The 24,277-nt window shown below is 42.2% G+C and overlaps 1 protein-coding gene across 7 annotated transcripts in view; it reads right to left on the reverse strand.

Moving 5' to 3' along the window:
• Window positions 1-1,101: 1,101 nt before the first annotated feature.
• The window catches only part of Eip74ef (Ecdysone-induced protein E74), a 178,843-nt gene continuing 155,667 nt past the window's right edge, over window positions 1,102-24,277 (reverse strand). For all 7 annotated transcript variants that reach the window (XM_083082318.1, XM_083082316.1, XM_083082315.1 and 4 more), the window contains one exon: window positions 1,102-4,356. In XM_083082318.1, the coding sequence (XP_082938444.1) occupies window positions 3,800-4,356 (557 nt within the window). In that variant the 3' untranslated portion in view covers window positions 1,102-3,799. The remainder of the gene's footprint in view (window positions 4,357-24,277) is intronic.

The raw sequence follows: 24,277 nt of genomic DNA on the forward strand, positions 1-24,277 counted from the left end.
CAAAATATTTATGTATTCCACATATTATGTATTAACGTTATTCATTACAAGTACTATATTACTTTTCTTATATATCTCAATCGTATTCAACCACATTATTTCATCGATGAAGCATTTCATGTATCGCAGACAATACGATACTGTGCGTGGAATTTTACGCAGGTAATATATGGCACAAAAATAATTTGCTCTTAAGTATTGCGCGCTATTCTCAAAAATAAATCAAATTAAATTATTTTCAGTGGGATCCAAAAATCACTACATTGCCAGAATTGTATCTTATTACAACCGCGATATTATCACCTTTTAATATGTGCAATATTACATATATAAGATGTATAAATTTATTTGGAACATGCCTAAATCTTTATCTTATTTATAATATAAAAGAAAATTGCAAATCTAATGAGACAGAGTAGTGGAATAATTGGTTGATACTTATGCTGGCCTACAATATTAGCCTTTTTCTACCATTTCTACTTTTAATGCTTTTTTTATTATACAGATGTTATCTGTAAATATAGTACTCGTAATGTTGTTTCTACACCAGTGTAAGCACACAAAAATGACAGCACATTTGCAGGTAATTACATTATATTTATATAAATCATAAGAAAGAGAAAATAAAATTAAAGTTGAAACGAATTAAAGTAATATTATACAAGTTTAATAGCTGTACTTGTTCGTCAAACAAATTATTTGGGTTGGCTTCCTTACTGTAGAACATGCGTTAGATATATTTGATAATAGGATGGAACAAACAATCTCACAATGAGTGCTCGATACTCCATTGCACTTTCATGTAAGTAAAATCGAAAAGTTTTAATGCGCATATCATAAGCATTTGAAGATTTAATTAATGGTAATAAAAGTTTGTTTTTATATAATGTACTTGCTATATTTCTGAAATATTATGCATATTAATATCCAAGTAAAAAAACATTTTATTTATAATTCTACAAAATATAGTTACACTAATGTTACTAAAATTGCTTATGCAAAGAAATAAAAAATTTAATCGATTAAAATTAGAAAAATTTTCTGGAATAGGAAATTAAAAAATCACACGAATATATGTATATATATATGTATATATATATATTATGATACAATAATCTTTTTTATTAAATTTCACCTACAAACAACGAATCACAGAACGTTACATTAGAGTTCCTTACAGTCAATCCATCGTGTTTTCGTATTTTACAGGTAAATAATTATGTATTTATCTCTATTACAATAAAGTCTTATTTGTTAAAATATCTCGTAAAGAGTGTGTAGTGTGTGGATCGTTATGTATATATATAAATTTAATTTACCTAAAAATAGGATTTCTGTTGTATAGTGTCCATTCATTGTTTATAAGTGTCTGTATCATGTATAGAAGTGGTATACTATAGGTACTTTTTTTGTCTATTGTACTCTCTGATATATCTTGTTCTTTTATCATTATTATTATATTAATAATATTATTAATGTTATTACTATTTCCCGCCAATACATTGTATTCAAAGTACGATAAAAGTCGCGCCACGTACTCCAAAGAACTCTGATAAAATTACAAAATTTAATTCTTCATAAAACGATGCTAGGTATGTAAAGAGTTTTAAGTACCTGGACAAAGTGACGGTTTACGATACAAATCGCTAGAACTTTTATATGCATCTTTTTTTTTTGTTAGAAGGCAACACGTCTTTGTTAATACGAGAAGGCAATTTGCTTTGTATCATCGGTATGTCTGGTGTCCCCCGAAACGTTGATCGATTTAACTAGCACCGCGCACTCGACTCGAAAAGACTCCGACTCGAGCGATAAATGCCGAAGGGACCGTTTACAGGCATTATTGGCAGCACTGGATCACTGTTCAAATATGTACTGTATATCTTTTTTTCGTTTCATCGAAATATCCCGAGGCTGTAATGCAAAATCGGCCTGTGACACGCGTTACGTTTTACCATCGCGCGTGATCTGTACAACTCTTCGTTTCCTTTCCTTTCACCTTCCTCGTCGTATTCTTTCTCTCGCGGATAATTCTCGCGAGGATAACCGGCAACATTCTTTCTCCCTTAAACATATATATCTCTTTGCGACGATTCCTCTTTATGTACAAAAACTTAGGGCTACGTAGGATACACTCGCATTCGCGCGCGTCACGCGTCCCGGGGCGCCAATAAGTTAAATTTTACTCTAGGGTTACGCGCTTTATTATTACGCGCCCCGGGTGGGCTTCCTCTCTGTTGTACGTGCGACGTCTCCGATCAGTCTGAGCATGCGAGACCAGAGCAATGTATGTGTGCGTTGCGATGACTGCGACTAAAAAGAGGGGGCCGAACGCGATCGGCAAACGCGTTCTTAAATGTATAAAATTCATCCCCGATCCAACACCGGGGGAAACGGTAAAGAGTAGAACGATTTCGAGGGAGAGACGTCGCGGGCGCACGAGACGGTTAAGCTCCCTACGCGTGTCGCCGGGTGTGACGACAAATCTCATAGAGATACATTTAACTTTGCTCCATTTTTACTACATAACATATAATATATATATTTATATAATATATATAATATATTCAATATAATATATAATTTTTCTTACTAAAGGTAAATTCTTTATATCTATATACACAGAGATATAATATAATGTCTGTCTCGATAATCTTTATACGAATCAGTAACACTAGGTTTGCTAAATATTCTTGGACCTCGGTGTGTGTGTATGTGTGTATGTATGTATATTAGCCAGCACCTTGCGTTGTTGAACCCCTCGGCTCACGAATCGAAAGGGCCAATCCCTTCCGCTTATACTTAAAAAAATATAATGTGTACCCCTCCCTGAGCTCGCTCCGTGAAACTATCGAGAGACGCTGTCTCTCATTCTTTCGCCGTGCTCGTTTCTCGTCTCTTTTCCTCTCCTCTCGCTACCATAATCCATTCACAGCCCTCATTTCGTTACATTTTTGTTTTTTGTTTTTCTAAACTTTCCTCCGTTTTCGTACGTTTACCATTTACATGGATATAACGCGCATAACAAATTCCTTAGGTAACACACATATATAAACGTCTAATATACAATAAATAATTTATATATATTTTTCGAATGTACAATTTTCCTTTTTTCCGATGTTTCACGCTTAAGTAATTTGTCCACGGCGTCCTTCCACAAAAAAAGGTACATCCCGAGATAAAATCTTTAGTTTCCTCTTCTCGACGCGTTAAAAACTAAATTTTGTACAAATTTCAACGATTTGGGCGCCGCCAATCACACGATGCCGATCCCGTCCCGATCCTACGCGATATTCGGACACACGGGAGAGAAACGGACCGCAGGAGGAGGACGAGGTACTGGGTCGGGACCACCTCCGACGACGTCGCGTCATCCGGCGCCTTAATATACATTTACATAGGTATAATACAAGGAACAAACAAAGCCAGAGGGAAAGAGAGAAGTATAGAAAGAAGGACACGTGTAGAGAGAAAAATAGAGAAGCAAGGTGGGGGAGACAGAAGAAGAGAAGAAGAAAGAGAGGGAGAGAGAGAGAGAAAAGTATATGAAGTGAGGGAGAGGGAAAAATGCATTTTACAACGTCTGAGGGGTGTGCCAGATCGGCGCGTCTCGGCGGGAAGAATCGCTGGACGGCGTTTTTTCGCGTGGATGAAATCCCACGACGGGCCCGCGACGCCGCAATATCAGCAGCGATGACGGTAACGACGGTCGACGTCGAGTCCGCGTCAAGACGCCGCGTTGCCGCCGCAGCAGCAGCTCCTTTTCCTCGTCCTTCGCGGGACGGGCCGGCTCCCTGTTTCATGCGCCTGTACAATCGATCTCGACGATGTCCTTCGGCACCTCGACGAACTGATAGACCAACCGCTGGCCGTCCACCTTTGCGAGAATACCACGCTGATAGTAATAGCGCAGAGCCCTCCCCATCGTCTCGTAATTCATGTCTGGTTTGTTCTTGTGCAGGCCCCAGAGACGCGAGACCGCTTTGCTGTCGACCAGCTTGAAGACGCCCCGCTCGCGATTCGTCCACTTGATGTAGCGCGGGCAGTATTCCCGGTCCTGCAGTAGCTTGAGGAGGAACTCCCACAGATACGTGGTCGAGCCCTCGCGCGATTTCCGCTTCACCGCGGCGCCGCCGCCCTCACCTTGACGCGGCTTCTTCAGTTTACTTTTCTTCGAGCGCGGCGGGAAGCCCAGCTCGAGAAGATAGAGGTCGTCCGAGACCGAGCTGGTGGCCGCTTGGATCACGCTGGTGGGCACGCCGCCGGGTCCCCGCGGCGGGCTCGGGGTGCAGGGGGTCGCGAATTGGCCGCCTCCGCCATACATGGAGTTCACATAGTTGTTGTAGCTCTCGGACACTGGAAAAGAAAAAAGATCTGCGGTCAGAAAAAATCTCTACTGTTATTTATACTATCTAAGTTTTATCTACATAATTTACAACGATTAATCTTTCGCATAGATGCTTAATTACGAGCTTGGCATAATTAAACTACTTGATATCTTGTAAGCATTTAATTACATCTCGCGGCATCTGTAACATATCCCATACAGCACAGAACATTGCAGTAATATTGCGGCAATATTGCAATGTTACAACAATATTAATAATATTGCTGCAATATTCTGTGCTGTATGGGATGGAACCTATGCTTTATCGCGTTCATTTATACGAAAGAATCAATATTCTTTGCAACATTGAGAGATGACTTCAGCATCCCATAAGACAAGTCTACTCTGCGAGGAGGAACCCTTGGAGAGACACGCTTGAATCGTATATCGAATAAATTCTCGCCGCAAAGTAGCGCTATTATCTCGATTCGCGGCGCATGGTCGGAGTCGGCGTTTATCGAGTTAGATTTTCACGTCGCGCGGCTTAAGTACGATACGTCGCAGTTGAATGAAGCGTGCAATCAAGTATTAATAGCTTCGTCGTTGACGAAGCGAAAGAGGGAAATCGTCGATACCTCCGTCGTTTCAACGTCACCCATTTGATCCACAAGCCCGGCTTTGGATATCGCCAACCTGTTTCCCGCGTTTGCTCCAACTCTAAATCATTCATCCCCCCGTCTCTCCCTCCCCTTAAAAGTTGAAGGAGATTCTCTTTACGACGAGCGTTGCCGAGACGCTGAAAATTCGCGTTGTTGTTCGCGACATGTGCGGCTCGATGGGGAGTAGATCGGCGCGTAACGTCGATCGCTACGATCGTATACAGACACAGTGCGAGTGCACACGATCTGAGTTTATGCCGCGAGCATAGGGCCGTGCGTTCTCTCATGGGCGTAGGGACAACGGCGTCGGATGTTCCTCTCCGAGGAGCTTTCGCGAGTCTCGCTCCGAAGCGCAATTTGTCTCTTTGTCTCCTCCAAAGAACAATCAGCCTTCAGTAATTTATTCTTTTGAAAATTTAATAAATAGAAATAAATAAATAAATAATTAATTAATAAAAGCGCCTCTTATGTACAAAAATTATGCTAGATAGTTTTATTACTTGAATCTACTTGTGTATATTTCGACGGCGATCGTGAGGGAAATTATTGTTGTATGTATTGGAAATATGACTTTCCTTGAAAATATTAATCTAATATTTCGAGAGATTAGCGTGAAAAAAGATTTCTGAATTTCATATATTAAACATTTTGAACATTTAAAAAAGAGAAGGGGCATTAAACGAGAAATGACGAAAGTTTTGATGAATTTTCTTTACATTATACACAGTGCATCGAGAACGACTAAACGTTTATTGTAAACAAATAAAAACTGGTTTGTAAGCTACTTTGCTATAAATATAATATTTCTTACGATACGGAAAACGATTGACTTTATTGCGCGAAGGCTGTGGATTTTATAGAGCAAACAATTCACGAAAAGATATCGCAGATTATGGCCGAGAGCGAAAGTTTCGAAAAGATAAGTTTCTCTGAATAAATCTCGCATCTTTTACGTCACCTGAGTGCGCAGATACCGCGTGTGTGTGGCTTTTATAGGAAAAAAGAATTCTCGACATTTAATATACACGCATGTAAATATAAACATAAAAAAAATATATATTTTTTTATATTTATATACAATATAATATATGCATGCATGTATGTCAAATGAGAATCCTTTTCTTCCTAAATAAAATACATACACGCATGCAAATATAAATATAAAAAAAAATATATTTTTTTATATTTATATATAATATATGCATGCACGTATGTCAAATGAGAATCCTTTTCTTCCTAAATAAAATACATATATAAACAACATTGTGCCGCATTGTGCGCCGCGAAAAAGGAAAGTTTTAAAGCCGCCGAGGGATAAAATCTCGCATTCTTTATATCGTTGGATGAGACGCGAGGCATACCAGTGCCTCGTCTCGCGTGATTCTCTCTCTCGTAAGAAAAAAAAAAAAATTCCCTCACATTTGACGTACTATATTATGCTGCAAGAGAGCAAAAGTTTCGAGGCTGCTGGCGAGGCAGGAGAAACGTTTCCCTTACGCCACTGGCCCGAGAGGAAGAGGAGACGGGCCGAGATAAAGAGACGACGAGCAAGAGAGAGAGAGAGAGAGAGAGAGGGTTAAGCGGAGTCGAGCGAAGCACGGGAGAACGAGACGGAGGAGAGAGAGGGGGAGGGGGAGCGGCCGGGGCCGGGGGGGGAGGGAATCGGGGGAACTCTGCCTGCAGTATGATAGAGGACTGACCCGAGCCAAGGTTGCACGGGTGACGCCATCAAGCTACTAGTGCATAATAGCGCCGCTCGTTCTGAGGCCGCCGCGACTGCGCTAAAATCGGAACTCGTTCTCCGGCCCCCTCGCGCACCCTCCCTCCCCCCTTGCCCCGCGGTCACCCTTCCCCTGTCGTCGTGTCGGCTCTCTCTCTCTCTCTCTCTCTCTCTCTTTTGCTCCCGTCCTCTTTCTCCGCGCGCCTGCATCTCGCGTTGTGCGTTGCAGTTCCGTGGAGAGACCCCGCGCGGTTGAACGATTCTTGGGGCTCTATTCGAGGTTTTCTGGTTTGAAGCGATGAGACGAGAGAGAGAGAAAGAGAGATGGAAAAATATTTAGCGTTCTGTGAAGCGATATCTTCCCCGAAAGATGCAGCGGAAAAATATATACAAGCGATCACATGTACGAAATAATGGCTCGATGCGATATTTTGTATGGTATAAAATACTCTGAAAAATACCTGAGAATTACACGAAATGGATAGATATAAAATAAGTGTATTCGTGTTATAAATAAAAAAAAGTTTCTGGAAACAATGAAATCAAACTTTATACGATATAGAAAGTAATAGCAGATTAGTTGTATAAAGCAGGGAATGTATTAAAAGCGACAATATTTTACGACGATATACAACAAAGAGATATTTATTCGATTTCTCTTTCAGACGCAGTACACATAAATTCCCCAAGGTATCTCTCTCTAATTCGTAATATATGGATATAACATAACACGCGGAAAGGAAGAGAGACAGAAAAGATTTCAATAATCGAGAGCCGCGGTATAAATAGTACAGGAAAAACCGAGCAAAAATTTCAAGAAGAAGAGAAGAGGGAGAGGGAGAAAAAGACGAAAGAGGAGACGACGAAAGAGGAGAGGATAGCCAGAAGATTTCGAGGTGACTCCAAAAATATATGAAGAACGCACCCCGTTGTTCTCGAGAAGTGTATTCACGAAACGGTGGAGCGCGCGAGAGGAACGAAAACAGGGAGAGAGAGAGAGAGAGGGAACGAGAGAGGAAGGCGGTAGAGGCCCGAGAGTGCGAGAACAGCTGGAGCGGATCGTGTTTACGCGCGGTATGACTGGCTAGATGAGTCAATCGTAGACCCGTTGTCTAGGAGTCGCCGCGGGGTGGGGGAACCGCTCCTACTTCACTGACCTATACCACGAGCGTTGTATAGCGCGAGGAAAGCACCGCTAGAGACGACGCATCGCCAGCCGATGAGTCTGGTGCGCGCGAAGACCGGATAGAGAGATTCCTAGAAGTCTAGGTGGCCTCTCTAGGATCGATTCAAGAGCCGCGCGTAACTCGAGAGACAGGCGTGCGCGATGCATCTATCTGCGATTTAAGCGCGCGATCAAATTCGAAGGCGAGGACTTGAGCTCTCGCAAAAGACGAATGCGTAGAGGTTCCTGGAGATCTAAGAGATTGACAATCGAAAAGGGCGAGTGACAAAATATAGGATTTAGAGGTCCCAAGATTGAGGAAGTAAGAGGGATAAAATGAAAAATTTCGATATCAATAATTTGAAGTTTGAAAATTAAAGAAACGATGATACACCACACACATTACAGAAAAAAAGGACATTCTTGTTTTGAAAATATATTTAGTTTTAACATGGAAATCTTGAAATGAGATTATATTGCGTTAATTAAAGAAAAATATAATTGCTTACTTGAATGAAGCCATTTTATATAGTTCAATCAAGAAAAATATATTCTTGTGATTTAAGATTTAATTTTCTTGAATGGAAAAGAAACAATGTTACATAGGAAATGACATTTTTAAATCAAAGATTGTAATTTTCTTAAAGTAGAATCAAATAATTATATATTCTTGAGGTGACAATTACAATATTAAAATAAGATTATAATATTGTTGAAATTTAAAATTATTAAATTCTAAGAAGATTATAAATTGTTGCGTATATACGAAACAACGAACGCGTTAGTTTAAGTATATAAGTTTTGATTTGACACTTATTTTTTTTGTGTGCGACATTTATCCACGAATTAAAAAATGTAGATTTTGTAATGTAAAACGTCACGGTTAAATTCATTGCTGTTTTCTCTCGCCACCATGTGGAGTAAAGGTCCGGTTGTTGTTCAGAGTCTAAAATATTCGGAGACGAAAAAAGCGAAGAATTTAAAGAGACATCGGTCTCGTTATTATTCGCCGCTCCCTTTCTCCCCATGAATGATGGCGCAGAATTTGATCACCACCGTTACCACATCGATTGCACTACAAAGCGAAGTCTGAGGTCGACTTAAGGCGATCATTGGTCGAATTTAAATTCAAGTTTCGCTCGACATTGTTGCGATGTTCCGCAACAATGAAACGGCAGTCTAATGCGTCCTCGAGGCCGTATTAATCTTCTACTTAAGCGGCATTCCTCTGCTCGAAAACAAGGTGGAGGACGAAGGAAAGAGATTAGAGATTTAAGACGAAACTTAATTACCGAGTGTTTCAAATAAGTTCTCGGAGAAGATCGATTTCTATCGCGAAGCAAAAATAAAAAATCTTTTTTATATGTTAATTATAAATTAATGTATTTTAGAAAAATTACAAGAGAATGAATTTATGCGTACATAATCTTTTAGAACTAAAATACCCTCGTAAGATATCTGTAAGTTTATTAATCCGAACACTTTCCGCATAATTATCGAGCGTGCTGTCTAAGTAGAAAAGTTTCCATCATACGAAAGCGATTAAATTTGACTTTAATAAACTTACACATCTGATTAGTAATTCCGAAGCATACATATGTATAAAGAGCGATCGCTATTTCGCGTCCAACTTTGCGCTCATGAAAATTGCACTCGATCGCTCCCGCAATAATTAGAGTGGGACGCGTTATTAATTTCTATATTTAACGAGTATTTCGCAAGAGTCCGCGTCTCGAGGGGGAGAGAGGCCAACGCGAAGATGGATAAAAGGGAAGCGCGCGACTCGAGAGAGTCGCATTTCCTCGTCGCGCCGCGTTCCTTCCTGACAACGTCGGCAGGAAGTTTAGTCGAGGGACTCGGTGCGAGTCGATAGTTAAAAATACACGGAAGGGTAGGCGCGTTGCGGCTGCGACGCGAGGCGACGCGACGCGAGGCTCGTTTATTTTGCGGAGGATTTCGCGCTGGCCGCTCGCTCCTTCTCTCTCGCGCGCGGGCCGGAAGTACAAGTATAGCGAGAAGGGTATAGGACGGGGTAGATGAGGAGAGAGAGAGAAAAAGAGGGGAAAAAAAAGCGCGATGAGCCGAGAAGAGCAGCGGGAGGCGGCTCGACCAACGGTGGGGATATCCAGGGACGTACGATTCGACGGAACGAGCGGTAAAAAAAGCGGTTGCGCTAAAAGCGAGCTCGCGGTAGAAGAGAGATGCTGCGGAAGGAGAAAGAGGGAGAGACGGGGAGGAACGAGAAAGAAAGAGCGAGACCTAGAGCGCATTCTCACGTAGTGACGGTCCCGGATAATTGGCTAGGAAGTCGCGCGCGCGAGAGAGATCTTCCTTCGCCTTCGTTTTCGACGGCCTGCGGCTTGGCTCGGCTCGGCTCGCCTTGTCTAAGCTAGCGCTATCGGAGCATCGATATTTGAATATTTTCGGTAATGATGTCTCGCCTCTCTTTCTTTCCCACAGTTTGCAGCCTCTTCCCTGAAAACCTCGCTGAAGTCTGGACGCGGCAGTTTTGATGTTTATCTTCTGGGAATATATATGTATACCGGCGAACTTGAAATATTAACAATCTCGAGAATTCTGGGATCTCTGCCCTGTGTACTAATTATTTTTTATATCGTCCAACGAATTTCAATCATTTAATGTTTAATTGTCGATAACGGCACTGGCATTTAACATGAGTATCATGTGTCATATATTATTCGGTAGAGCCTGAATAAATTGAAGCATTTGTAGACGTGTATCGTTGCGTCGTGGAATAATTAAGTGCACTGTCAACCTACTCGCGCAGGAGTCAACTCGAGAAATTATCGCATATTATAGCGCCAATCCTGTTACATTAATAGACCAATTAAAGCGGTTAATAATCATATATCTTTTAAAATACAAACATCTTTTTGCATCTTTCGTTCGCAACTCCGACAAGTAGCTTCGCGCAAAGTATATATAATTTCAATTTGCCCTATCGCGATCTTATTATATATAATTATAAAATTATTAATATTAATATTATGAAATTATTAATATTATTAAATAATAATTACAAAATATTTATTAAATAATAATTACTTTATTCGAGTGTAAAAATAATGTGAAATATTTATCCGTTTTTCTAAGCAACGGATACAACTTTCATAGACCCTTCAAGAAAAAATCAAGGAGTTAATTTTCTATCTAAAAAGAATTCTATCGGTGAAGAAATTGGTCCCTCCGGCTCTTTCGATCTCGGCGAGTTACTCTCGCGCGTGACGCGAGTTCTCACGTACCAGGATTTCGAGAGGCGGAATTCCGCGTGCATCTAAGTGCACGAGTTACACGTAGTCCAAGGGAGAGGAGGGGAGAGCGCCCCGTTCGTGAGGGAGAAAGGGAGATGCGCGCGGAACGGACGAGGAAGGGGGAAGGGGGGGGAGAGAGAGACGAGGGATGCAGCATCGGAATATAGGGGCCACCGAAAGTGCTTGTCCGGCATAAACAAAGCGCGATCGTGGATTATGGTTCCGACATAGCTCGGCGTGTTGGCGCACGGAAGAGAGACAAGAGGAAGAGGAGAGGAGAACGGGATGGGGGAGGAAGGGGATGGCGGAAGGGCAGGGTGAAGATGGGCCGGGCAGTGTCGGTGATAGCGGAGCGACGCCGATAGCGGCGGTGGTAGTGGTGGTTGTTGGTGGTGGTGGTCGTCGACGAGCAATGGAACGGGTAGGAGGAAGAAGAAGAAGAAGAAGAGGCAGCAGAGGAGGAAGAGGATGAGATCGAGGGAAGGGGAGAGTTGACCTTCAGCTGCGCCGGGAAAGTCAGGCAGTCACTGACCGACAGACTAACTTAACCGCTCTATCCTTCTCCTCCTTCTCTCTCCTCCTCCGCCTCCATTCGCGACCGGCTAGTCCGATGCACCGCATTGCACACATGCACGTTCGCATACGTATCCGAGTCTCGCTCGTCCCTCCGTTCCCTCTTCTCTTCGCTTTCCGCGTCCCAACTTCCCTTTCGCTCTCTATCCCGCCGATCTCCGTGTCTCTCGGTCTTCCATCCTTCTCTCTCTCTCTCTCTCTCTCTCCCTTTCTCGCTTCTTTTCTCGCCTTCCTATCCTTGCACTTCCTTCAGCATCTCCCTACTCGATGTCTCGACATCGTGACGTGCCCTCTCGTCCTCCATCCTCCTCAGACTCTTTCTCTCTTTCCTCTCGTTAGACCAAGTCCCTGCCTATTATGTTACCCTACTGCCTCGGGCTACTATCTTTAACCCCGAAACCCGTTCAAATTGCGAGTTCTCCGCATGCACGTGCACGTGCACCATCGTCGTTGCTCCTTCTACCTCCGTTTTACTTCTCCTTCTCCTCTCCTCTCCTCTCTGTCGTTTCTCTCTCTCTCTCTCTCTCGGCATTCGGAAAAGGATAAGGAGCGGCTGAGAAGGATGCAGGGAGATTGATAGCTGAGGAAAGACTCCGCTTTAACTCTAAACTCGGCGATGTATCGTGTAAAACACGCCTCTGTTCTTCGCAGTCTCTAGATTTGCAACTTCCGTCTAGCGATTAGCACGTTATTAATTTTTAAGATGCGCGAAATTTTTATATTTGCGTCCGTCCATCTACTAATTTATTATCATAATTATTTTTTGTTTCCAAGAAAAAATAAAATAAAGAGATTATATTTAAAAAGATCTAAAACTTTATTCTTAAATTTCTTTTCGCATTCGCGAAAATTTTCGAGCATATTCTCAATATTTTTCATTACATATTTTTTATTAATATCACTTTTGAGATCCATCTAGATCATATCGATATCACCTAGATTCAAAAAATAATCTCATTAATATTTCGTCGTTTCACGCCTTGAGGCAATTTACCGAATGTTTCTCGTCGAAAAGGAAAGTTCTCTTTTGATCGTTACGTAAATGCGTTTCGAGACGGAAGTTCCAAGTCGGGAAACGGAACTTTGTATCTCGAATTAGGTTCGCATCGCGATGAGCAACGCTCTTTTCCTTGTCGACGAAGGCGTGGGTGGTACGCGTATACTTCTCTCGCGGTTTCTGTTTTCCACGAAGTGTCGGTCATGCGAAAGACAAGCGATCGGAAGAGAGAGAGAGAGAGAGAGAGAGAGAGAGCGAAAAAAAACAAAGAGAGAAAGAGAAAAGATTTACGTTCCGGGCATCTTTTTTCGCGCGACCACCACTTTGACTGCCTATAAAATGTTGGCGAAACGCGTGTGGGTTTCGTGCGAATCCGCCGACCGCGTCGATTCCACGACGAGCAGTAAAGACGTTCCGCTTGACGCGAGAGATGACGTTAACGTTAGGAAAGACGCGCTATCGCGGTGGCGATGACGAAATCCCAAGGAAATGTCAATTCCAGTAATTCCGCTAACGAGCTATCCATCATCCGGAAAAGTATCAAGACTATCCACCAAGTATTATATGTATATATTTTTTTCTGTTTTTTTTTCCTTATTCCCCCAAGCATTATCGATCTTTATAATTCATTTCTGAGAGCAAACACGATCGAAATTTCCGAGAAATAATTGTCGGAATATTGGTAGTATCGATACTCGATTATTCCTCATCGAAGAGATTGAGATTTTCTCGCTACCATCACTGCCAAATTTAATATAATGATCTTGACCTTTGCGACATTTGCCGACGTTTATCAGGAGCGAGTTTCGATAAAAGGCTACGGTTGTATCGCAGAATTAAAACATCTGCATCATCGAGAATCGCGAGAAGAAGCGTTGTTGTCGGAGACAGATAAAGAAGCGAGTCAGCGAGTTGAAAATATCGGCGACAAGAGCGTATATCATTTCTGGAGTACGAGTCTTGTTTCGCTTCTCGTCTCGTTTGAAAACTTTCGCGCGTCGATCGTAAAATATCGTAAAGACTTAAGGATGCCAAGGTTATTAGCGGCACAAAGTCGCTCTCCTTATTTCGTAATAACTTTGTCATTTTTATTTTTTTTTATTTTTATTCACGCCTCCAGAATGGTTATTTTTATGATTCTGACGAAATGAGAAGCGGGGGCTCCTCCATATCAAGTTGTAAACACCAGACAGAATTACTCATTCAACGAACGCGTACAGGAAGTTCCTAAATTACGTATAAACTCCATAAAGCGACAATATTTTCTCGGAGAAAATTTTGGAAAGGGAAGAGAGATAATTTCGTTAGACGATCGTGACGCGTATTTAAATGGCAGAGCCGAGGTTTTTTGCGGACGAACGTTTACGAAATGCCATCCGAGGTCTAGGGGACGTCGATAAAAGGCGTGCATTTTCGTTCGCGTCTGCGAGATGCGTAGATCTACGCGCGATTTATAACGCTCCGGAACGCATCGTCGGCGCGTGCATCGTTTGCGGAATAGGTTTCCCCGGCGGGTTCGTCGATCGGTCGATGGGATTCTTATTGTCGGTTTCCTGCCGCGCGCCTATCACGCCAGACAACTCTCTCGCCCTCCCGGTATCCGGAAGTCTCGATACCGCTCAAGATCAACCGCGCCGCGACCGGAAGAGAATCGCAGGAGAGAGCAATCTTGACAGATGAGGAGGGACACGCGATTTGGGGAGACTTTAGAATTTTGAAAATGTAATATAGAGATTAAAATTGCCTTATTGGATATTTATAGAGATTGACTTTTATTTTATATCAGTAACCAAGTATTTTTGATATTTTCTCTCGTATAATAAGCAACGAGAATAAGAAGGCACGTGAAATACAGTTACGCACAATGCAATGTCGTATGCTACCTAAAGTCATGTCACTTATTTTGGAAGACGCGAGGAGGAGTCGACGATGCAAACGACAATACGAGTGGAAAGAGCGACAGGTGTAGGCGGAAGAGAGTCGCAGGAGAGAGCAACTTTGACAGATGAGGAGGGACGCGCGATTTGGGGAGACTTTAGAATTTTAAAAATGTAATATAGAGATTAAAATTGCCTTATTGGATATTTATAGAGATTGACTTTTATTTTATATCAGTAACCAAATATTTTTTATATTTTCTCTCGTATAATAAGCAACGAGAATAAGAAGGCACGCGAAATACAGTTATGCACAATGGCCGACTGCATGTCGCACGCTGCCTAAAGTCATGTCACTTATTTTGGAAGACGCGAGGAGGACTCGACGATGCAACGACGATACGGGTGGAAAGAGCGACAGGTGTAGGCATAATAATGCGTCGGCATTGTCGAATGACTTATGCAGGAACGATGCGTGTCCTCGGCGGTGTCCTCGCGAAATGTGACGCGTGAGTCGACTTTGCGGAACTCGATGGTGCGAGTCCCCCCAAATTAAGGCGCGTTACGAGGCAGTTGCAGTCGTGCTAACAAAAATTCAAAGACGTAAAATAAAAGAAAAAAATTCCGCAGAAAGAGAATTAATTACCAGGCGCGAAAATGGATCTAATTGATAATCAAATGATTAAAAAATTAAATTAATCAAATTAATTATTTATATTAATTAATTAAAAATGACAATTGTACAAAAGATAATAGACTCTTGTCGTGTAATCTAATCTCAGAGAGGTCTCACTAGGGCAGTGCTGCGTCTTGCGGAGAGTTAGCTTATCACTTGCATTGTGCATAGATCGCGCGCATTATTTCTTTTCGACAGACGCAGGGGGGAGGGAGAGAAAGAGAGATTGAAAGATGACGGCGAGAGCGAACGGTAAGAATGCACGAAGCTCTCTTCCGTCGTCGCAGACAACGCGATGTGTGCGAGGTCAGTGACCATAGCGCGCACTCCTGCCGTTCGCACTTCTTGCGAGGCCAGAGGAGGAGGAGGAGGAGGAGGGGTAATGCAACGGGAGAACGAGAGGGAGGATCGGGTGCGATCGCGCGGTACGGAATACGACGGTGTTTATTAACGGTCGGATGATACCGAATTTAGAGGCCGGAGGTGGCATCTCGCGTCTCCCCCTCCTCCTGTCAAAGAGGAAGACGCGAGACTATTAATCGGTGAGAAAAAGAGAGAGAAGGAGATATCTGAATTCGGTCTGTCTGAAATACGGCCTTGAAATATGGAGAGATGAGCGTCCGCGAGTGTATTTACGAGACTGTTAATTCTGCAGGCCAATGAGAAGGCAAATTATTCGGCAAAGACGCGTCTCTTCCATTTTTGCGCATAATTTCTGATAAGTGTGGATTTATATCGCTTGAACAAGAAAGAGCCCACTGATGCGCTGCGTCACGTCAAGGTACCTGAGTGTTCGGTTACAAAGAGGGAGAAGATCTCTCGTACGTGGGCGAACCAACACCTGCGCGAATCGAACACTCATGCATGAAAATCAAAATGGCAAAATTTTTCGCGACTCTCTCTTTCGAGACAACTTGTTTTCGGAATATTATCCTCGGGAAATGAATTTTTGTAAATAAATATACGACGATCAACTTGATAAATCTTATTATTAAACTAAGAGTCTAATTCTTTGCGACTTTTTTGGATCAAATAAAACGAAATCGCATCGTTTATTTATTTCTATGACAATTCTTTCTTGAACTTGTACTTTTTACAAAATAAAATTCAGCTTCTTAATTATTTAGCTCGAAGGAGAAGCAATTATGTTGACATCGAGTCGAAAGTGGTCATTTTTAAAGACACAATCGAAGTAGTCTCAACCATGAGATAAACACGAGTTGCTACGTTAGCTTCTATTAGTAATCCAGCCGCGAGTCAATGTTCTCTCTCTCGGAAGGGAAATAATTCCGCCGACAGAGGGTCAGGATCATTACGTGCTGCGAGAGAGTATCGAGTACATACGTTGCGCAAAAATAAAAAAAATAAAAAAAGAAAAAGAAATTATTCGATAAGCATTATTCGCATCCTCTCGAGTAACGAGGCGTACGCGATTCCGCCAAGAACTCGATTTCCTCTCTCTCTTTTTATCGCGATAGATAACCTCTTTTGGTAATTTTGCCAAAAGCATAAGTCCCGATTAAAATGATATTCCCCGGCCTCGGATCAGCGTCAGCTGATTTGGGTCAGCGCCGTTGACACTCGGAGTAGACGCTTATCAAGCGCTACGCGGCGCTATAATAATAAGATAACGGTTGCAATGAAAATGTAAATAAGTCAACAATCCCCTGCCATATGGCCCAGAATCAATATCGCCTGTATTCTACCGCGAATCGCGCCTATCTCGTCCGTTACGTAACGCGAGATGCGAAGTGAGGCGACGTGAAAATCATTCCGCGTCTTCTGTCACCGCGAAAGCCGCGATAAGAGAGAGCCTTCCGTCATCGTGAGGCGTGGTATATATATGGCATATTATTACCTCTTACAACATGATAACGCACGCGCCATCAAGGAGCCTCTCGAAAGACAAAAAGAGATACATGTATACCAAATTTACAAATACAATTGCAGGATTATTATATCCATAATGAAAGTAGGCTGTCGATACTTTAGATAATTTTATATAAAAATATGGCTAAAGAAATTATTTTTATTTTCAAATATTTTAAATGTTTATGTCTAGATTAATGGATTTTTTACAATATTTTTTGGAAATACCGACTGTTAATGAATAACCCGAGTTTCGTTTCGGAATAAATTGGTCGAGTATGAAAACTAGATATCGGATTTTTAGTCTTTCATATTTTGTGTATTTCCCGAGAGACCCTCGAAACTTATTTTGCAAAGCACTTTGTATATCGGAAATATGTACCAGATTCGCATGGAAAGTCACGAGGAAGGGATGCGTTCACCGGAGGGAACGCGTTTATCCGATATAGCGTACATGTCGGGCTCGCAAGGTCGCGCAGGTCTCGTTGCAACGAAGAGCAGCAGGATTCCGATTCGCGCGGTGTAACGCGAGTTTATGCAAACCGCGAGAGAGAGAGAGGGGGGGAGAGGGAGAGAGACAGAGAGAGAGTGCGTACATATATATGTACAAATGTGGGTCGAGAGCTTATAATGCGGTGGCTCCGAATATAAAAGGTTGCGGTATCGAGTGCTGCAAGAGTACATCCCGCTTTGTTACTCATGGATGATGTAACACATGGATGTCGACGAGAGAAACGAGTATGCTAAACGATACATCGCGTGGAGGTAAATTTAGTTTCACGAAAATTTTTGCTCAATCCCTTCGAGCGCAATCATCAATCTTTTTTTCATGGAGGGGCTCGATTCGAAGAGGAAAACTCTGAAAATAAAGATGGAAAAGTTTTGCGTAGTACGCGATGCCTGAAAGAGTTGAAGCTATTTTTCCAATATTTTCATGCGCGCATCAGGTATTGTCGGTCGAAAGGTTCCGCCTGCGAATATTTAAACTCGCGCGTGAAATATTTTGCACAGAAAATAAAATAAATATTTTAGTTTAACGGATATTAAATAGCAAAGCTAATTTTCGCGTAAAAGTGATAAAGAAGGAAGACGCTATGAAAAAATTAAAAATTAATGAAACGAGGTTCACTCAATCTATATATTTAGAGTTTTACAATTTCTTCTAATTCGCCAATGCGCGTGAATAAATAATCGAGTGAAAATATAGATGGAAAACGGCGCAACTTTCGTCAACGATACTTTTTATCGACTCAAAGTTGGAGCGGTAATACCTTTTCGCGTAACGGCTCGCTTCGCAGGGAAACCGAAGGGAGATCATTTATTCATTATTAGGGTGACGCGGGAACCCGTCAAGTAGATAATAGAAATCGAATCGAACGACGGGGCAGGGGGGGAGGGGGGGGAGGGAGGAAGGCGCGCATCGCGCACGACAGGAAGAGTTTCGCGTGCGAAGCCGCCGCCACGCCCGTTCACTTTCTCCGATACTACTAGAAACGGCTCGGTCCGCTCTCTCCCCTCCCTCCCCCCTCACCGTCGCCGGGGTTTCTGCCCTCCCGTCCCGTCTCTCCCCCGCCCCCACCCCACTCGCGGGCGCATATGCCCGCGGATCTAGGCTAGCTCAGTGGGTCTAGGTCTAGGCTGCCCGCGACGTCGCGTGCAGTATGCACCGGTGATGCAGTCGCGCACGCCTCGATGCAACGTGCGCGCGCGCGCGTGCGTGCGTGCGTGCACGCAGCGGGCCGCGTTATATTTATAGACGGACGGTAAGCGCGCAAATTCGCGCACGAATTCGCAGCCGAGCGCTCTAGATGAAAGAGAGAGAGAGAGAGAGAGAGAGAGATAAATGGAGAGAGAGGGAGTCGCTCCCTGCCGAGTGCGACGGAAATGAATCATTTGGAATTGTCAACTTTCGGCTCCGTACTTTACACTCGTGCGGGGAGAGCCGGGGAGGTTGCCGGTCGGCTCCGTATCCTGGAAATTGCTCCCTTTGTTTTTTCCAAGCCGTACCTCCCCCTTGGGATTATGTAATTGTCTCTCGACTGCTCTCGAACAGGACGTAACTTCGGTGAGCGGTTATATCGAATGGTATTATGCAAAAGATGCGCGCTCAATACATGAAAAAGAAACGTTAAACTAATTCAGTTAGAAAAGTTATCAGTTAATTATGAAAAAAATCACGAAGAAACATAGTCCAGGACGAGATACGAGGTATCCAAAAGTTCCTCCTCAAAAGACTTTTTCAAAGGTACTCTTAAAAGTTTTACTTTCTATAAGAAAGATCATTTATCATTTACAACATTATTTATGGTACTTTCTTGGCAGGTGTTATTTTCGCGCTATGTTGGCTCTCTTGTGTGTGAGAATATTTCTCAAATCATATAAGTAATATTAATAAATTAAATTGTATATATATTGAAATATTTATTTTTTTATATTTTATTTCATTTTATTTATTACATGTAGTTTACTCGACAAAAGTTTGGCAATATGTGTATGTATGTGTATATTATACGTAGTAACGTAAAAAAAAAAATGGAAAAAATATATATATGTATCTTATTTTTTTTTTACGTTACTACGTAATAACCGTGAATTGATCTCGACTTTACAGTTTAGCAGACATATGACCGACTGCGAACGGATATGTGGGACATTAGTGTATAATTTGCGAAACAGGAAGTGCGACAGAGGCACGTAGTAGATAATGAGTATTGGAGGAAGAGAGAAAGAAGAAGAAAGACCAAGAGCACAGCGTATCGTTACCGCAAATTTAATTCCGTCTTTTTTTTCTCACGGAAATTTAATCGTCCATTATTATGTCGATGTCACAAACTTATTTAGAGATAATCCTTACAGATTTATTTCTACAAAAAAGTAAATTAATAAAAAATTTCTTCACAAAAATAAAAGATTATTATATTAATTTAGAAATTATTATCATCATCAATTATTGTTGTTGTTACTCGATTCATGCAGAAATACACGCAAATATACAGAGACAATTTATGGAACATAAAGTATCTTTCCATCATTTCCAAAACTAGATATGAACAAATATAAGAGTGAGCATAAGATAAAATTTATACGCTCTTATACATGTATACGTTTCCTTCTTCTATTTCTTTCCTCCACCTCACGATGAACGAGAAGTGTACCTCTACATCTCTCACATTGGTGAAAAGAGAAAATTTTTAACTTTAATGCAAGAGGAAACGATGATGATGGAGAAGGTTTTCGCAAACATGTGCGAGCAAAACGCGGTCGTTACAGCGAACAAAAAGAGGAAAGATTGAAAGTTTTACCGCATCAGAGCATCTTGAATCCATTTCTTCGAAACGTGGATATTATCTTTCAATTTTGTAACATAACTTTCATTTCTGAAAATTTAGGAGATGACTTGAAAAAACGTACTACAAGAATGATACAAGAACAATTAAAAGAAAACGAAAATTTGGCTATATCGTTTGACTCAGAGAAAAAAAGCGGAAGGTAATTGGGAGATAGAATAGAAGATAAATCTAGTAATGCTTTATGCACAAAGAAGAAGCGCGAGACAGGAGTAGTAACTTCGTCATAAACGGAGCGAAGCGAGGAACTCGGCGGAGACGGACGTACTTCATCAAGCACGAGCGAGGGAAAGAAACGAGGAGAGAGAGAAGGAGGGACAACAGAGGCGAGTCTAGGGCAAGGGAAGATAGAACGAGAAGAGTCTGCACGCGATATACGAGTAAAGCGCGAAAACGAAGATGCGAGGGGTAGGGGGAGAAGACGAAGGGGAAAGACAAAGAGAGCGAGTGGAAGAAGCTGGAGGTGGATGCAGCTACGTCTTTCTCGAGAAGCGCGACGAAGACGAAGGACATCGAACGTGTCCGTCTACGCGCGCTCCCAGGGGGAGAGAGGGGGGGGAGGTATAGGTTGTCGGGCAGGGTGTAGGGAGCGATCGCGCCACGCTACCCCGAGGAGCCAGCGGTTGGACGGAGAAGGGAAGAACACGAGGCGAAATGCGCGATGTCGGAAGACGCGACGGGGAGAGGAGCGGTGCCGACGAAGAAGAGGAGAAGGAGGAAGAGGAGGGTACCGCGCCGCCGGGATGGAGGGGAGGAGAAGGAGAGGGGGGTCAGACGGGGTGAATTGCCGGCGACAAGGTCACCGTCTATACCTCGCTGGAACCGCCGATACGCGCCTTCGGCGTTATACCCGCACGATATACTCTAGCTGCGTCGCGTTTCTCTCTCTCTCTGTCTCTTTCTCCGGCCCTCCACCCTCCCTTCCTCCATCAGCAACCTCGCGCAGCGGAGTTACGTGTATGCACGTGTGCATACAGCCATGATGTGCGTGCAGACACGCGGAGACCCATGCGTGAGCTAGCATAATAGGAATAAAGAAAGTGACGCTCATCATACGTAGGCGACGAGCACGTCGGTCAGAGGAATTTCGAGGGTCGAGAATGGACGATAGAGTCGAGGAAGAGGAGCCTCCGATGCAGACGATCTACTCGTTTCGAAAATGTGTCACCAGAATGCTGTTTTCATATTTTTAATTTTTCACCAATTATATGTTTTTATTCTTACATATTAATTTTATATTTTTAATATTTATTTTATATATTAATTATATATTTGTAATATTTATTTTATATATTAATTATATATTTGTAATATTTATTTTATATATTAATAATATAATTATATATTTTTCCGATAGATATATAAATATAATTATTGTTACATATAAATTAGATCGAGGAATCTTTCCACTATTAGCGCAGGAATTGAAGATAATTGCTTCGCGGAGTTTCAAGACGCGATGGAAAAAATTCTGATTTTCTATTCGAATGCAAAACATTTGCGTACTTGTATCTCACGTAGAATAACATTGGTCGCTCTCTTTAACCGGAGATTTGATTCAGTTGCGACACTACATCTGTGTTTTCATGACCGCTGTTCCGTCCGGAGTTTAACATTTTGACGTTTGATTCTGTTTATTTGGCATCGATTTCGGCGAACGTTTGTCGGTGCCGCCGCGGGGAAAAAAGGACCGCCGGTCGAAATTGAAAGTCGAAAGCGCGAGGAAATTATTTTCGTCTCTCTCGCGCTTCCTCCTCGCTGCCGAAAGCCGCGTTTAAATGCCCGAAGGATTCTATTTTCAGCGGCAGGAAACCTGCGAGATATGGACGTCAACGCGAGTATCAAAATGTAGCGATCGCTCATCTCAATTTTCCTGTCGAGGCCTCGGCGATAAAAAAATCTCGTTAAAGAGGAGATTCGATTGTCTAGGCTGGAGAAATTGTCATAAGAAAATTGAAAAAAACGTGAAGCTTTTCATTGCGACATTTCGCGATAATATTGTTACCGACACTTGCTTTTTCTCGATAAGATATTTATTTTAATAGTTACCGAAAATAAAATGAATTAATTCGAGAAAGAGAGAGAGAGAAACATTGCATAAATATACATATTTATGTATATTATTAATTGATGGAATGAGATTATAATAAATTGACAAACATAATATAATATAATGCTCGATAGTGATAAAGTTAATAGCGCTATTATTCAAATAAATAATCGCAAATAATAATTTTATTGATTTCATAATTACTGCAATGTCGCATTTATCTTGAGTAATTATCTAAATTTACATACATTTATGACCTACACCAAGACGAATTAAAAAATCTAAATATAACGGTTTTTTTTTTATCTGCGAAACAATTAAGATACCTCGCGAATGCAACCGTAAAAGTGCATTGTTGTAGCCTCGCCCATAAAGTAAAGCGAAAATAGAATTTCGAAGCGTCTTGTTTTTCGCGAGTTACTATGACATTTGGAAATAGCACGGCCTCGTCTGGTCCTTGCACTCGGAACATCTTCGATTGTTGTCGTCGCGTGGGCACGGGCCGCCGATAAATTTCGAAAATATTTCGCGACATCGCGCGAGAGGCAAACCGGAAAGATCGAAAGACGCGTTATCCCCGATAACGACGCGCCCCGATAGTCATCGGTAAACGATAGGAAAACCTTGAGGAGTCGTTTACTCGAACGCGTCGCTCTTTCTCTCCCGTTCCTTCCTTCCTCGACGCCCATCCTTCACTCGCCGATTATCTCTATCGTCGTTGAACTGAATCCATTGAACGTCGCGCGTATCTCTGTCCCGAGAATAATTCCGCGCGAAACGTGCTTCTTCTTATTTGGCGCGATTATGCACAACGATTCATGCACATCCGGAGTTTACGACGTCCCGATATCTCGTCGATTCACTTCTTCCGAGAATTTAACAATTAGACTTTGATTTAAATAATTTTCTGGATTTTTATCGTTTAATTAAATTATCGATTTTTAATTTTCAAAATTTAATCATATTTCGATTTTAAAATATTTTTAAATTATTTTAATTCAATTATTTAATTAAATTATTTTTCCCAACCATCTCTTTCTGGAAGAATCGCGTCATCCGGAAGAAAGGCCCCGAAGCTAAACACTAGTAATCGAGTTACATTTCACGCTGAATAATCCGTTGGATTTAAAGCGCACTTGAATTATCGATCTCTCACCTTCAAGATCAAATTATACATGCGTTTTGCGAGCGCGATGGAATGCGTGTGGGTTTTTTGTTTTCCTTGCATTTCCAGAAGAAAAGATGCCCTAAAGTCAAACAGAGCTCGAGCGGTTGAGAACCGTCTGGTGCAACAGCGCTATGCATTTTTGCCGGCGGCGACGGCGACTGCGTTATACACACACACATACACACACTTGCACACACATACATATATACACACGGACGGCACAAGTGTACACGAGGAGGAGCGCACGCTCCGATAATATGTACACTGCAAATATACAATACTACAATACACATACGTCGGTCCCCGGTAGGGGCAGAGACCCAGGAAGGACGCGCTCCTCTGTCAGCCAACGCCTGGCCGCAGCCTATGCGCCTATCCGAGTGCTCTCCTCCGTCCTCCTACCGCTTTCCTCCTCTATAGGGTGACGCCGAAAGACGGAACGCGCGAGAATCTTATCTCTCGCGCATACCTTGCACGTGCGAATTATAACGTGTGCTCCTTCCTCTGTAATTTTCACGCGTGAAAATTCGACGATTTAAATCCCGCACTCGTTCGGCGATCCTGAGGTGCATTTTAT

This window comes from Camponotus vicinus, unplaced genomic scaffold, assembly GCF_025532165.1.
Source record: "Camponotus vicinus isolate PSW18456_S1 unplaced genomic scaffold, iyCamVici1.0 SCAF_11, whole genome shotgun sequence".
In the NCBI taxonomy this organism is placed as follows: Eukaryota; Metazoa; Arthropoda; class Insecta; order Hymenoptera; family Formicidae; genus Camponotus; species Camponotus vicinus.